Source organism: Emydura macquarii, unplaced genomic scaffold, assembly GCF_026122565.2.
Source record: "Emydura macquarii macquarii isolate MOO-44397 ecotype Brisbane River unplaced genomic scaffold, CSIRO-AGI_Emac_v2 contig_3671, whole genome shotgun sequence".
In the NCBI taxonomy this organism is placed as follows: Eukaryota; Metazoa; Chordata; order Testudines; family Chelidae; genus Emydura; species Emydura macquarii.
In genome coordinates, this window is record NW_027133808.1 from 5,725,865 (window position 1) to 5,742,330 (window position 16,466).

Sequence of the window (16,466 nt, forward strand, 5' to 3'; positions counted from 1 at the left end):
GCAGCTACAACAATTGTTTGAGTAGAAAACAATGTTAAGAAAGTATTTACTTGTTCTAAATCACTGTTTAATACAGTGAGAATCTTATACTTTTTGAAAAAATATGTAGCCAATCATTGCTTAAATCCCATAGCCAGTTTTCAAGCTACATAACTTTTAAGTATAAAATCCCTAAAATAACTGTTTAGAGTGTGATCCTGCAAGTTGAGTGTTTTCAGTTCCTGAGGCGCCTCTTAAGGAGGCATGTAACAACTTGCGAGACTGGGCCTTTATTGGGGGCCTGGGCCTTATTTGAGTCGTCCTAGTCTGATCTAGGAGGTATGAGTGGTAGAGGTGGCAAGAAAGGCACATAGAAGCAAAAAGAAAAGGAATGGATACAGAAAGTCTGTCTCACCAAATGCTTCTCTTTCTTGACACCAGAAGAATGAAGAGAAGAATACCATAGTGGTGGTCCAAAAACCTTCTGGAAATAATGTAATCTACAGTATTTTTTTTTTTCACAACAAAAATATAGAGGTAGCCTACCACAATTGGCCTTTTATCATCCCACCAAATTGTCGTCCAAATTTGTAGTGTGCCTGAGTAAGGGTGTGTCTATACTCATGGCGGCAAAGTCACCACTGTCAGATGGATCTTTCTGGATCGATTGAGCGGTCAGTGTAGACCCGCTCAATCGATCAGGAAGTCGACGCAGTAAATCCACCTCCTCAAGTGGCGTAGCGCTGCGTCGGCGCAATGCAGTGAAGACTGCGCACAGAAGGGAAGCACAGCAGTTGATGGGAGTTACGCAAACTACTTTGCGTAGCTTGCGTAGCTCCCGTCGACTGCTGCTGAATTTCCAGGTAAGTGTAGACCAGGGCTAAGTCAGCCCAAGGCCCTAAGCTAGAAAAATAGGGGAGAAGTGTCTGTCAAATTGCAAATGAATGTAAATACATAGAAAGATTTTAGAGTGCATTGTAATTGTAAAATGACATAGCTCCTGAGAAAATCTGGTTCTGCAAAGTTTTATATGAGGGATAATGATGCAATTTTATTTTCTTAAAAAACTGACATTTAAACCCAGGGAATAGTGGATGTAGTTGTTTTTTTCAATGTCATTTCCACACTTGTAATCTTTCTGCACTCTCTCCACATTTACCTGACAAATGTTACTGTTATAAATTTATCAATACACACACGCAAATAAAAAAGCTGTGCTAAGATTCTGGTTGTAGGCAAGGAGAAAAAAATTAAATCAATTGCTTAAATAACCTCATTTTTCTTATACAGCCTGACTTGAAAATATAGAGACAGATTGGAAAATAAATTCAAAGTCTTGTCTACACTACAAAGATATGTCAACCTAGGTTAGGTCGGTTTACAGCCATTGCACTAATTACTGTGGTGGCTGACGTCTACAAAACCTGCCTTGAGTCAGTGGTGCTCGTCTTCACCAGGAGTATTTCCACCGACCTAAGAGAGGCAGTGTGGGGAGCTTAGAGCCCAGTCTCTCAGCTCCGCTGGCAGCTCCCTGCTAGGAGCCTGTGTAGGGCTTTTCCCCTCCCCGTTTCTGCAGGGAGCCAGGGGAAGCTGCCTGGGGGGTTCTCCCCAGGTTCTCCAAGCCGAACCAGCTGAGCCCTGAAATTGACAAGAATGACAGACAACAGCTGATGTAAGGAATGCAAGTGTCTTCATTGACACTGCCTCACCCTAACTACACCTAGATAAGCCCAATATCTCTCCTTGAGGTGGTTTTATTATGTCGGCCTAGCAGGGCAGTTATATCAGTGGGAGGAGCATTTCAATGTGTATGTCTCCACTGTTTTGTCAACAAAACTCTGTAGTGTAGACCAGCTCTAAATATTGACACATTACTTTAGAAATTGAATGGGATTTTGGTGCCAGTGGAACTTTTAATAATGGGGTTAGAGAAATATATAGAAATATTAAACCAGTACCAAAAATGTAGAGATGAGGGGTTATGAATTGATGGTGAGTGAAAGCAGCATAATAAATGCTGGTTTTATTAAGCAAGATACTGCATATTTTATTTTCATTTTGTATACGATACAGCAGATGAAGGCATTTTGTGGATATGTTGAGCATTGCTTTGCCAGTGTTTTCTTGGGTACCACACTGTGACCCTTTTGTTAACTTGAAACCCCCCTGCTTCCTGTTTTAATGAAAGATATGTTGTTAGTTGGCCCCATGCCTACCATATCATGGAGCATTCAGTTATTAGATTTTATTGGTGTTCAAGGCAGTTTTCCAGATGCTTTCTTGTCATTTAAAACCACGTTTTTACTGGTGCACAACAATGATTTTGTCTTTATTTTTTTGGCAAGACAAACAGTTGGGTTAGCAGGAATTTCATACACAATGCATCTTTTCCATAAGCCATTATGTAGAAGAACTGACCTTTCTTCAAGTAATGCACCCTGCTGTGCTTAGGCTGCTGCTAATCAAATATTTAGGGATTCCCTAGGTATCCACTTTGTTTTGATGGAGAAAATCATACATAACTTTTCAAATAGATGTGAAGCTCTTGCAGTGAAGGAAAAACACATAGTTCCTTTTTAGTGTGATCTCATTAAGGCGAACAAATTATTTTCTGTAGCTTTCTCCAAACTTCCAATGCTCAGTGAGTAAATTCACCACTTTTGAGCTCTGGAGAATTCAGGTAATAAGAGAAATTGAATCACAAGGTATTTCTGGATATTTTGCTTTGCCAGCTTGTTTCTTACTGAAGAAAAAACAACTTTAGATTAAATTGTGCAAATTATTTCCTAGCTGCAGTACTTAAAGACCACGCAAGACTATTTTATAGTTTGTTCATAAAATAGCATGTGATGAAGTTGAGTACCATCTCCCATTGTGATTAAAATCTATTTACAGCACAAATATATTTTGTACTTCTTGTTATTGACATAAGAGGTGGTATTCAAATTGTATTGCTTTATATTTTAAGGAAGATATTAGGCGTTCTGATGGCTTCACTCATTCTATATACTGACAAGTGCATATGGCAAACAATTGCAATGAAATGGAAAATCAGGCTCTAAGTGACTTGTAGTGGGACATGAAGGAAGTCTATTGTGGAGCTGAGAATTGAACTCGAGTCTCCACAGTCCCTATCCACCGCCTTAATCACAGGACCATTCTTTCTCTCAGGTCTGGGAATGCAATAGAGTTGCAAGTCAGTGCTAAATTTGGCCCTATGTAGTATTTAATAACCCAGAGAAAACTTGGAATCATGTGGTGGTGGGATATTTCTAAGGTATTGGGATTTTTGGTTTAGTTTTTGGTTGGTTGGTTCTGCTTTTTTTGTACCAAGTTAGTTGAATGTGAAACAGTGATTGATTGCACTCTTTGTATCAGTTCTCCTATGGAAGTTATTGTTTTTGGTAGTGATATCTCACTCTTAGGTGCTTTCATGGCTTTGTATTGGAATAAGGGCACATTTTGTTTTCCTTTATACCCCATGAGGTTGCATAAATAAGAGCAGAATTTTGCACATTGTGTGTGTGTGTGTAGGAGGGGTAGGGGAGCTGGGTGGAATGTGTCCTTTTCAGTGCAGCATCTTCAATTATTGATGAATATAAAGTATGATGTACTGCTGCATAGAAATTTTTCAGAGGCTGTGTAGATGGACATCTTTTTTTTTCTTTTACATATTTTTTATAGGGCTGTCTTTATGTCGATATGGGTTCTTCAGATTTTCACATGGTCCCCTATGGCACTCTTTACAGTTCAAATCGTCTAGACTACTTCCTTATTTTACGTATGATATTAAGCTAACTGTATGCTTCCACATTGTAATTGTTTCTTAAAAGTGTGATTTTATTTTTCCTTCATGATGGTACCTAATAAATTCCTTTCCTAACTACTGCTTTTAATCTTCTTGTGGAATAGTACATAGAGAAACTTGCTTATAGGTTTAATATGTCAGAAAAAAAAGTGCTAGTTGAGTGGTATGTGAAAGTTAAGGAAGCCACCCAACAGGATTTGAAAAAAAGCTAATCGCTGGTTGCCATCTTCAGTCTATGCCATATATCTTTCTTGCTTTTATTAATTGTTCTTGCTGGTGCTAGTGGGGAAAAATAGCAATTTACAATAGCTTGTGCTTGTCCTATTTCCAAAGATTCTAAATAAGAATCTAAAATAAGTTATTGTACAAAATATTAATATATTTTTAATATATTTTACACTATAGTCATTGGGTCAGAAATCAGCAGAGCTCCACTGAAATTCATGAAACTGTGCTGATATATGCCATCTGAGGATCTAATCCCCAATAATTAAAGGAATACGAGAGGGTATTAAAAAGGCTAGGGACTGTCAGGTTTTCAGTAGACAAACACTAAAACACTTGATAGAAAATGTTGTCTATAAAATATGCTTTGTATGTAACCGTTCTCATTCCAATTGCTCTAACTAAACTGAAATGTTAATAGTGTTGGTGCTAAATGTGTTTTTTCAGGACCTCAGGGCAGAAACTCCATTTGGTGACCTGTGGCATCATGACTTTTGGGGTAGCAAACTCAGCAGCAATACCAGCCATAAATCATATCGACCACTTACTGTCCTAACTTTCAGGTGAGACCTCGTGTTTTGTCCGTAGTACTGGGTTTGGGGGTTTATTTTGTTAGCTGACTTTTTTCTTTAGAAAATAAGAGACTTTGAGGGAAGTGAAATTTCTGCTATAGTTTATTTTGCAGTACAGCTATTACTTTGCTTAACACCAAAGACCTGACCCTGCAAGAAACTGCATGCCGGTGAGCTCCCATGTCCCACTGCTTGTTGCAGGTTCGGAGTCAGGGTGAAGTTCGCCCTTATGCAGAGGGCCAGCACAAGGAACTTAATTGATGCCTAGACCTTGTGTTGGTGCTCTGCATAAAGGAGAATTCTGCCCAGTAGGAATAAAAGTGGAGCCCTGATAGATGAGAACATTATTCACAATTGTTTATATAATTAATTATATAATACTTCCTACTTAAATTTACCCTAGAGTCATGTTTAATATATCAAGAAAAGTATCCCCACCTCAGATTCTGTAATTGTCTCCTTTTTCTTTAATCATTGTCGTGTCTGAGCAGTTTCCACAAATTATCTGTTTAAGGTCTGAAGACCCTTCTGTGATCTAATCCAGTTTCCTCATTTTCTCTGTTTCCTCTTCCTTTCTTTTTCTTATAGCAAGAGGTGCTGTGATATTATAAACAGCAGAAATGTAGCTGGAGCAGTATATTCTTTTCACCAGAACCGTTTGGTGGAAGTAGACTGACCTGTATAAATCTTGTTTCTTATACATAGCTTTGTTTCCTTTTTAATCTATGTGCCCGGCTCTCTGTGTGTTTATCAATCTATCTTAAGTATATAAAATATCAATAATCATAGCTTCTAGGTGCTAAAATGCAGTGAGATAAGAAGCATAAAACTAAACAAAAATGGGCTCTACTCTCATTTTCCTGGTGTTTGGTTACTTTTTGGTTTCTGACCATCCACCCGAACCTCAGCTTGGCAATTTTTTTTTTAACTATTTCCCCTCCAAAATACACACAGTTTTAATGTACTTTCCTGCTATATATTAATGTATCTTTATACAGATACTGTTGCTTTCTTATGATAGTTGTACTAGAGTCAATATGATTCAGTGAATAGAGCACAGGACTGGGAGTCAGTAGACCTAGGTTCTTTTCCCTGCTCTGCCACTGACTTGCAAAGTAATCTTGAGCAAGTCACTTTGCTTCTTTGTGCCTCTGTTTCCCCTCCCAGCCTTGTTCTTATCCTTTTAGATTGTAGGCTCTTTGGGGCAGGGTCTGTGGGACTATCTCATGAGGGGCTAGATTGTAGAAGTTTACACAGTTTACAGCCTATATAAGGGGTGGCATGTAGCTGCACTGTCCTAGGAGCAGACCAGGGACCCTGAGTTCTATCTATGCTCCCCAACTGCACTGGGGAAGGAGAAAGTTACTTCACCTTTTTCATGGAGTTGCTTACTGCATGCTGTGAGCCTGGCCAGCCCCTCCACCTGGTGAGTAAAGGGGGCAGAGGGAGGGAGCAGGGAGTATTGGGCAAGTATTTCCCAACTCAGTTTGTGACTCTAGCTGTAATGGTGAGAGCAAGGGCTGAATGGGACCTTACTCCTGTTCTTGGTCAAGGAAGGGCTGTGACCATCTAGCTCTGTGTGTTTGTACACTTAGCATAATGCGGGCCCAATCCTTCTAGGCACCACTGTAATACAAATAATGTGAATGGCTGGGTTTTTACAAGCCTATTACAGGCTTCCATATATTGCATAATGTGTTTTAAAATGCTTGCTTTCCTCTTAAGGCCTCTGAGGTGTGTTCTGACTCCAGTAACACCCTGATTAATTTAAACAGAAAACGTATGCACAAGTATTTAAAAATCTGAAACCGTAGAGGAACACACAGAGGTGGCCAGAAAAATGCTATTTCCTCAAGCAAGAAATTGGCTTTCCCTAACTCCCTTAAGACTTTGCTTTTATGTATATTACACATTTAGAACAGGTTAGATCATCATAATGGACTTCACTTAAGCCAGATGCAGGTTGGCTAGACATGCCAGGTGAAATCCATTATCTAAATTAAAGTTCTGTATGTTTTTAACATGTTGCTTATGTTCTACAGAAAATGGTGGTACACTTTTTCCCCTTCAGCTTTCCTACCCAGAATAAGTTCCTACACTGACCCTTCATCCAATCAACCTGGCTACAACTAATTCCCTCTTCACACACCTCTCCAGCCTACATTCCTGACCTCTTTCCACACACCCTCATTAGTTGTCCCCAAAAGAATGCTGCTTCCACTTACACCCTTTAAATAATAATTAATGTTGTGCCTTTTCATTGTGCAAAATCCCAAAGTACAACACTTAACTGTATGCATAGAGCATCATTAAAATGCAGCTGCCACTGGGATGGAGTATGAAAACCCAGCGATGAGTTGGCCATGCAGACTGTAAGGAAATTTTGATCAAAGATCCTGTGACAAATCTTTTTTTTTTTTTTTTTTTTAAAAGCCTGAAAGTTTCATGAGTTCTATCTTGGAGTGATTGCTCATATGCATTCCAATATAGGTGTGTGTGCACCCTGTGCACAGATTCCCGGAACGTTTTCCCTAGCAAGCCCTGCAGAGCCATCTTAGGCGCCCCCTGGAGTGCCGCGCTCATGTTGCATTCGTACCCTAGCTGTTGTTGATTCTTCTTTGAAATAATCTAGTGTTAAGTAGTAGTTAATAGTTGTTAAATAGTTTAGAGTAAGTACCCCTAAAGGGTTTTTTTTTCTCAGAGCTATGCCTGGCTCTACAGGCTTTAAAAGCTGCGACCTCTGTGCTAAAGCCTTCCCTATTAGTGATCCTCCTAACCGCTGCCTCCGATGCCTCGGAGAGCAGCATAGAAGAGACAAGTGCCGGATCTGTAAGGCCTTCAAGCCCCGGACGCAAAAAGAGAGAGACGCCAGGCTGAAGGCCATCTTGATGGAGTCAGCGCTCCGGCCAGCGTCTGAACCATCACGGTCCCTGACGGCACCGAGTGTATCGCTGGTGCGGAGCGCCGCACCAGCACCGAAGATGAAGGTGCCTAAGAAGAAGACGTGGTCTGAGGCCGCACCCATGGACTCTTCCCTGCTACCAGGACATCCGGGAGCGATTAAGGAGATGCCCCAGCCATGTGCCGTGGAGATCACTCCAGCACCGGTGTCTCCACGCAGGGAGCCTCCCCCGACTCCTGGGTGTGGGGGAGTGCCCCTGCAAGGGCCGTCGACACCAGAGGCGTTTACTGTGGCACGCGCCCTCATGGCCATGCCCACGCCTTCGTCCCCCCCTCAGCTGAGGGCTCAGGGACCTGCATCTCGGGGCAAACCCGCGCTGGGTGGCCCCAGTGGGTGGAGATGTCCACAATCCATGTCTCCCCCCAGACGGTCACAGAGGGTGGAGAGCATCGGCTCCCCTCTGAGCTTCGTCTCTAGGTCATCGAGCACCCTGGAACCATGGGCGGTCGCGAGGCGGGCACCGGGGTCATCAGAGATCCAGCTCCGACCCCAGCAAGGACTGCAGTTTGGGCTCGCATCGGAGCCCATCGCGGCACCGGTCCAGATCCCTGTCCTGCAGCCGCAGCTGATCCAGGGACAGCAGTCCACTACCATCAGCACCGACGGCACCGGGGATCCGGGTACCATCCTCCGCACTGGTCCCAGAAATTTCGGCACCGATGTCCTTCGTGGTCCCGCTACCTGTCTCGGTACCGACAGTATCGGCACCAATGGCCCCGGCACCGGCAGTAGTGCGATCCGGATCTGCTCCACGCAGCCATCACCGATGCCGCTCCCGCTCTCAAGGGGGCAAGCGGCGTCACAAGACATCTCGGCACAGGGGCAGGGCCACGACCTCTTCATCTTCTTCTACGGCCTCGTCCTCCTGCCTTCGGTGCCGGTCGACGTCCTTGTTGCAGAGCTGCTCTCCATGCCGGGGTGGCAAGTGACGTTCTGGGGGCTCAGGTGGCCGGCATGCTGCGGCGCATCAACCACAACCTGTACCGGTACCGGGATGGGGCCAAGGACCGTGGCAATGGCCTTATTGTGGGCCATGGAGTGCACAAGTGGCTCAAGGCTCTGCTTCGCTGCATTCCTCGCGGCTCCGCCAGCACCCCTGTTGCCCAAGCCAACCCAGGGGCATGATTTGGAAGGAGACTCAGACCCTGAGGAGGGACCCTCTACAGGGCCCATTCCTCAATCCTCCTCCTCATCTCCAGATGATGTTGCGGCCAGGGATCACAGGGCTCCCCTGTTTGATTTCCGGGCCCATCAGGACCTTCTAAAGAGGGCCGCTGAGAACTTGGGCATGGAATTCAAACTCATGTCTGAGGAAGAGGATCCCCTCTTTGGGCCATCAGGGTCGGCGGGCCCTTCGCGAGCGACCCTCCCCGTACATGACAAGGTCATGAAAATTGCCAGAAACCTCTGGCAAACCCCGTCCTTGGTACCTCCTATGTCGAAGGGGATAGAAAGGAAGTACTATGTGCCCAAGGAGCCCTTTGAGTTCCTTTACAACCACCCAACGCCCGGCTCTCTAGTGGTTGATGCAGCCAATCTGAGAGACCGCCAGGGGAACCAAGGGAATACTCCCAAAGATAAGGATGGGAGGAAACTAGACCTCTTTGGGAGGAAAATCTACTCTACTGCAGCCCTGCAGTTTAGAGTAGCAAATCATCAGGCTTTGTTGGGGAAGTACAATCTTAACCTCTGGTCATCGCTGCGGAAATTTGCATCGGCGTTACCACCCGACCAAGCAGCGGTTTTTGCCACGGTGACACAAGAGGGAGAGGCTGTGGCGAACTCGGCCCTGCAATCCACCAATGACGCGGCGGACACAGCTAGCAGGGCTATGGCTTCAGCTGTCGTCATGCGCCATTGCTCCTGGCTCCAAGCGTCAGGCCTGTCACAGGAGGTCCAGCAGGCCATACAGGATCTCCCCTTTGACTGCACTGGGCTATTCTTGGGGAAGACCGATGAGAAACTCCATGCCCTAAAAGACTCTCGGGCTACCCAGAAGTCCCTAGGGCTGTATACCCCCCCAGGCCTCGAGACGTCAGTCCCGGCCTCAAGCCCAGAGGCAACCGCCCCCCTGACCCGCCCAACCGAGGAGAGGTCGGGAGCGCTACCGGGGGCCAAACAGAGGAGGCCGGAAGGGTCCTCTGCTGGGGCCCAGCAAGGGCCTCCTAAATGGGGTAATTCCAATAAACGTTTTTGATAGTGTGCACGAGGGTGGCACTCTTCCTTTTCCCCTGGATCTTAACCGACCGTTTGCGGAAAGGATTCGACCTTTCTATGCAGAATGGGAAGCCATTACTACGGACCGTTGGGTCCTGGAGGTGATTTGCCAGGGCTATACCCTCCAACTTACGGCGCCCGCCGGCTCCCCCCCCCCCGGGGACCCTGCCCACGAACAGCTCCTTGTGCAGGAGGTTGATTCCCTCCTAGAGCTTGGGGCGGTGGAAGAAGTCCCAGTGACTGAGAGGGAGAGGGGATTCTATTCAAGGTATTTCCTGTTCCCCAAGGCCGGGGGGGGGGGGGGGGGGGCTTAGGCCCATCTTAGACCTACGCCGTCTGAATAAGTACATCAGACGCATCAGGTTCCGCATGATCTCCCTCGCCTCCATCATTCCGGTCCTAGATCCAGGGGACTGGTACGCTGCCCTTGATCTAAAAGATGTGTACTTACATATCTCTATATTACCTGCCCATAGGAGGTTCCTAAGGTTCATGGTAGCAGGGCACCACTACCAGTTTTGGGCCCTGCCCTTCGGCCTTTCCTCAGCACCAAGGGTCTTTACAAAACGCATGGCGGTGGTGGCAGCCCACCTGCGCCGCAGAGGGGTACAAATTTTCCCCTACCTGGACGACTGGCTGATCCGGGGCAAGTCCAGGACCCACGTAAGGAACAGCCTATGGCTTACTTGCGCAACATGCACCAGACTGGGGCTGCTCATCAACGAGCAGAAATCCACACTTACCCCGGTGCAGCATATAGATTTTATTGGAGCCACACTGGACGCTATACAGGCCAGAGCCTTCCTCCCACAGCCTCGGTTCGAGACAATGGTGGCCATTATATCCAATCTCCACAGGTCACCCACGACGACGGCCAGACGCTGTCTGCAGCTGTTGGGACACATGGCAGCCTTCACGTATGTGGTGAGGCTGGCTTGCTTCAGGCTTAGGCCTCTCCAGGCGTAGCTGGCCTCAGTGTATGCGCCAAACAGACATTCTCTAACTAGAGTGGTCATGGTTCCCCCACAGGTGCTGTCATCCCTCAATTGGTGGAGGGACCCAAGGGAAGTGATGAAGGGAGTCCCGTTCAGAGACTTGGCCCCATCAGTGACTCTCATCACAGATGCATCCGATGTGGGATGGGGAGCCCACATCAGTCACGACCTGGGCACCCAAGGGCTATGGTCACCCGAGGAGAGAGCACTGCACATCAACGTACGCGAGCTCAGAGCAGTCCGGTTGGGCTGCAAAGCCTTCCTCAGCTTCCTGAGGGGCAGGGTAGTCCAGGTCCTCACGGTCAATACGGTGGCCATGTTTTATGTGAACAGGCGGGGGGGAGCGCGCTCCTCGGCTCTTTGCCAGGAGGCTATTTGACTCTGGGACTTTGCTGTGAGGCACGATTTTCATTTATCGGCCTCTCACCTCCCCGGGGTCAGGAACGACGAGGCGGACCGCCTCAGCGGACCGCCTCAGCAGGTCATTTTCACCCCGCCACGACTGGTCACTGCACCAGGATATAGTGACTTCAGTTTTCCAAGAGTGGGGTGTTCCCCAACTAAACCCGTTCGCGTCGGCCTGGAACAGGAAATGCCCGAGGTTTTGCTCGCTTCGGGGTTGCAAGCCGGGCTCCCTGTCCGACGTGTTCCTTATAGACTGGGCGGGGGGTCTGATGTATGCATTTCCCCCCATCCCGCTCCTGCCCCAAGTCCTTCTCAAAATCAAGAGGGACAGAGCGGACATCATTCTGAGCACCCCGGCATGGCCGAGGCAGCATTGGTACAGCATGCTGCTCGACCTCTCTATCACCGTGCCGATTCTGCTACCCAGGCGCTACGACTTGCTCTCCCAGGACCAGGGGCGCCTGCTGCACCCAGACCTGGACTCCCTCCATCTGATGGCATAGAGACTCTGTGGCTGATGGAGGTAGAGAGAGCCTGCTCCTTACAGGTCCAACAGGTTCTGCTGGGTAGCAGGAAATCGTCCACACAGGTTACGTACAGGGCCAAGTGGAGGCGGTTTTCCTGTTGGGCGGAGTCTAGGGGTATACCGCCAAGTTTCTCACTTATACAGGCGATCTTGGAATACCTGCTGCACCTTAAGCTTCAGGACCTAGCTCTGGCTTCCCTGAAGATGCACCTGGCAGCCATTTCGGCCTTCCACCAGCCGATGGAGGGGCGGTCCCTGTTTTCCCAGCCCATGTCGGTTAGGTTCCTTAAGGGGGTGGAGAGGACCTTCCCTCGGGTCCGGGACCCGGTACCGCCCTGGGATCTCAACCTGGTCCTTACCATGTTGATGAAACACCCCTTCGAGCCCATGGCCACATGCTCCCTACTCCTCCTGTCTTGGAAGGTAGCCTTCCTGGTGGCCATTACATCGGCTAGGAGGGTCTCCGAGATAAGGGCTTTGACCTCGGAGCCCCCCTACATGGTTTTCTATAAAGATAAGGTTCGGCTGAGGCCCCACTCGGCATTCCTGCCGAAGGTGGTGTCTCAGTTCCACTGTAATCAAGATATCTTCCTCCCTGTGTTCTTCCCTAAACCACACAGTTCGGAGGAGGAGCGGAGGTGGCATTCGCTGGATGTCAGACGAGCCTTGGCCTACTACATTGAGCGGACCAAACCCTTCCGGAAGTCATCACAACTGTTTGTGGCAGTGGCGGACCGGATGAAAGGCTCACCGGTCTCCACCCAGCGAATCTCCAACTGGATTACCACCTGCATCAAAGCCTGTTACGAGCAGGCAGGGGTGCCCCTTCCTGGCGCTGTGAAGGCGCACTCAACCAGAGCCCAGGCCTCATCCACGGCTTTCCTGGAACGAGTGCCCCTGCAGGACATCTGCAGAGCAGCGACCTGGTTGTCGGTCCACACTTTCACATTGCACTATGCCATCGTGGAGCAGGCGAGAGAAGATGTGGGTTTCAGCAGAGCCGTGCTGACAAGAGCAGGTTACCGATAACTCCTACCCACCTCCAAGGTATGGCTAATTAATCACCTATATTGGAATGCATATGAGCAATCACTCGAAGATAGAAAACAAGGTTACTTACCAATAACTGTTGTTCTTTGAGATGTGTTGCTCATATCCATTCCAAACCCACCCCACTGTCGGAGTAGGCGGAAAGAAGGGACTGGGGACCCACGGGGCCAGCAGCGCCCTTTATACCGCAACATGAGCACGGCACTCCAGGGGTCGCCTAAGCTGGCCCTGCGGGGCTTGCTAGGGAAAAAGTTCCGGGAATCTGTGCACGGGGCGTGCACACACCTATAGTGGAATGGACATGAGCAACACATCTCGAAGAACAACAGTTACTGGTAAGTAACCTTGTTATCTTTAGGGTCAATACAAGTCAATTAGGATCTGTGTGTGTGGGTGCTGTGGACTTTTTAAAAACATTTATTTTAAGGTTTAATCGGAAAGAACTCACTTTATATCATTCTTCCTGCTAACACTCCCAGGAACTGGCATGAATACACACTAGCTCTGAACCTCAAAGATGCCCTCGAGGAGGTTGGGATGCTTTTCTGTAGGACTCTCCAACTTTCTAATTTTACACAGGGTTCTGTGTCCCGTAGTGGTTTACTGAAATGCAGCATGCACCTTGAGAGTTGTGGCACTAATTGAAAAGCAGCCACAGTCGCTTTGCATCCCAGTTAGGATCTTGTAAAGGTGATGGGGGTGCATTAAAGGGTGACTGCTGCCAATAGGACTGTTTTGAGGGTATTGGTGTTCTTTCATATGGCAATCCTCTATCTGGAAAAGGATCGGGGCCTGGTAGCTGCAGGCTATGGGAAGATTGGAGATAGAATCATATTAAGGTGGGTTTGTTAGATATTATTTAAAATTTACTTTTCATATTAAGCTTCTCATGTAAAGGCTATTTCTCTTTCTTCAGGAGCGTTTAATTTTTCTTTGTGTCTCTCCAAGCTCTCCTCTGACACCTAATCTCCATGTTCTTGTTTTTATGTAGAATTAATTACCTTTTTGCTGGAGGCTTTCACCCAGTTGGTTTTCATGTCATCAATATAATGCTGCATTGTGCTATCTCTGTATTAATGATTGACGTCTTCTCGATATTATTGGGTGGGCTGCAATACAGCAGTAAAGGAAGAAGGCTAAACCTTGCTCCAAAAGCATCTCTTCTAGCTGCTTCATTGTTTGCTGTGCATCCAGTGCACACTGAATGTGTAAGTACCTAATGCTTAGATCTTGTATAACGTTTTATATCTCCAAAATTCTTGACCAACGCTAATTAATCATGAAACACCCCTATAAGTTACACACTCTGTATCGTTGCTCCATAGAGTATCTATTATTACAGCTTTGCATATGTTACATTGAAAGTTGTGTAATATTATGGTTAATATTCTCACAAGTTAGTGATTTTACAGGACTACATTATTTAGGACAATAACATTAAATTACTTCAGTACAATAGATAAAGAAACATACTATTGTTTCAGGCTGTCCCTTTTTAAGTAGTCGATAAAGAACACAGCATGTTCAAGAATTTCATGAATAGTAGAGGAGAGGCACAAATAAATTGAATACAAGTGCTTAAACACTGTTAATTCCTTTTTTTCTTTTTTGGTTTACATGAACTCAACTAAGAGTCAGGGTGTTATATATTACCTCTGTGTTTGGCGCTGGTGCAACCACTGCTGGAACACTGTGTCCAGTTCTGGTGTTCACAATTCAAGAGATGTCGATAAATTGGAGAGGGTTCAGAAGAGAGCCAGGCTAGTGATTAAAGGATTGGAAAACATGCCACATAGCGAGAGATTCAAAGAGTTCAATATATTTATCTTAACAAAGAGAAGGCTAAGGGGCTGATTGATCCATCTATAATAAAAATACAAAACAAAAAATTGATAATAGGCTCTTTAATCAATCAGAAAAAGGAATAACAAGGTCCAGTGGCTGAAAGCTGAAGCTAGATAAATTCGGCCTGAGCTAAGGTGCACATTTTTAACAGTGAGGGTAAATAACCGTGGATGTTTTTCTAAAAGATAGGCTTTAATTCAACAGTAGCTATTGGACGTAAGCAGGAATTAATTCAAGGAAGCCTATGGCCTGTGTTATGCAAGAGGTTATGCAAGATTAGATAGTCACAAATGGTACCTTCTGACTTTAAAAATCTATGAATACTCATAATCCAACAGGAGTCATTTTAATTGTTTCTACGCTGTAAACTACTAAAGAGTTAGAATTAAAACTTTAAGTTTCTGCCGTAGAAGTAAGTGTTCTAAGTTTGGTACACGTTATTTTCCATGTATAGCAAAGCATACTTCACCACTTTGAGCCACATCCTTGGCCCTGTTCCATCCCTTTTGTACCATGCAGGTGGTGAAAAAGGGAGGGACAGCTGTATTCAACAGCCTGCTGGGGAATTGCTGGCATGTAGGGGAATCCTTAGGTGGCAGAGCTCTATATCAGCTTCTCCTGCCTCCCACCCTTAGTAGGGGGTATGGCCAGAGCATTCTGCATTTCGGTAATCTAGGGAACTGTGGCTGCCAGTGTAAAGTTACAATGGGATGAAAACGGCTCCTGGCTTCCCTGAAGACCAGATTTAGGGCAGAAGGGTCATGGAGAGCCCATCTTCTGTGCACCTGGGAATCTGACATGTAAAGTGAAATCTTAATGTGACCTGAATCTACTCCTTGATAATATTAGCTATTTATTTTTCTTCTCCTTCTGCGACTCTGTAAAACATCTTTATTGGGCCCTAAATGTTACTGACTAAGGCTCTGATTCCACAAGATAATCTGCATGCGCTCAGCAGTCTGTTTGCGTGTATGATCTTGCAGGATTGGGGATTTAAAGCATGTAATTTGTTTATATATAGAGGAGAAGAAGAACCTAGCATGCTGCATGTACCGCATGGCTTTTCTAAGATCAGATGCTCGTAATCTGTTAAGCAATGAATGGTAAATCATTTACACCAAATATTTTTAACTGTAACAATCAAGGCATAGTGTTGTGTGCGTCCAGCACACACACACGCATGAGTGTCTCACTCCTCAAACAGCGCTTCTCATGATTCTGAACCTCAATTGCTTTGAAATCAGGATAACCCATCTTTGAAATTAGATGGCATGTTTTGACATATGGTAACTGTGAAGAGTTTGTCAGTTTCCTGTTTCAGTGTGCGGTATGTACAAACACAAGGTGTCTAAAAGCTTTCATTTGTAAAATGGATATTGAAAAATTTAGTCTTGGAATGTCTTAATATAAAATTTGTCATGTTTTTTTGATGAGCAGGTAGGTAAGTACTGCTGCTGTATAGTTTTCTTTTAAAAAACAAACCAAAAAAAGTGTTTCTTCTTCTTGTTAACATTTGAATGATAAAATATTGCCTGTTGCATGGAACTTTGATAGCTAGTTTGATTGATCTTAAAATTTTAAAACTCTGTGTGTTACCTTGAAATCAGAGGTTATGGGCCAGATCCTGCACCACTGCTCTACACAAGTATTGCTGTTGAAGTCAATGATACATCAGGTGTTAGGGGGATCAGGTCCTTTGCTGAAACATGTTGACATTTATTTCTAGAATTGCCTCTTTTGTGGTGTTAGTTGAGAACGGTTCCTGAAACAGAACAGCATTTTAACTTTCGCTTTCAAAGTGCTTTACAGCTATTGAGTTAATCCTCACAACACCCCGATGAAGTAGGGAAGTAGTATTATCCTCACTTTACAGAGGGAGAAA

General features: G+C 45.8%; 1 protein-coding gene across 4 annotated transcripts in view; it reads left to right on the forward strand.

Moving 5' to 3' along the window:
- TMTC4 (transmembrane O-mannosyltransferase targeting cadherins 4) overlaps positions 1-16,466 on the forward strand; it is an 81,231-nt gene that overhangs the window by 4,678 nt on the left and 60,087 nt on the right. For 3 of the 4 annotated variants that reach the window (XM_067536860.1, XM_067536858.1, XM_067536859.1), the window contains 2 exons: positions 4,460-4,575; positions 13,731-13,947. In XM_067536860.1, coding sequence (XP_067392961.1) covers positions 4,460-4,575; positions 13,731-13,947 — 333 coding nt within the window. Of the gene's footprint in view, positions 1-4,459; positions 4,576-13,730; positions 13,948-16,466 lie in introns of those variants that run through there. The other variant, XM_067536861.1, reaches the window with a different exon arrangement.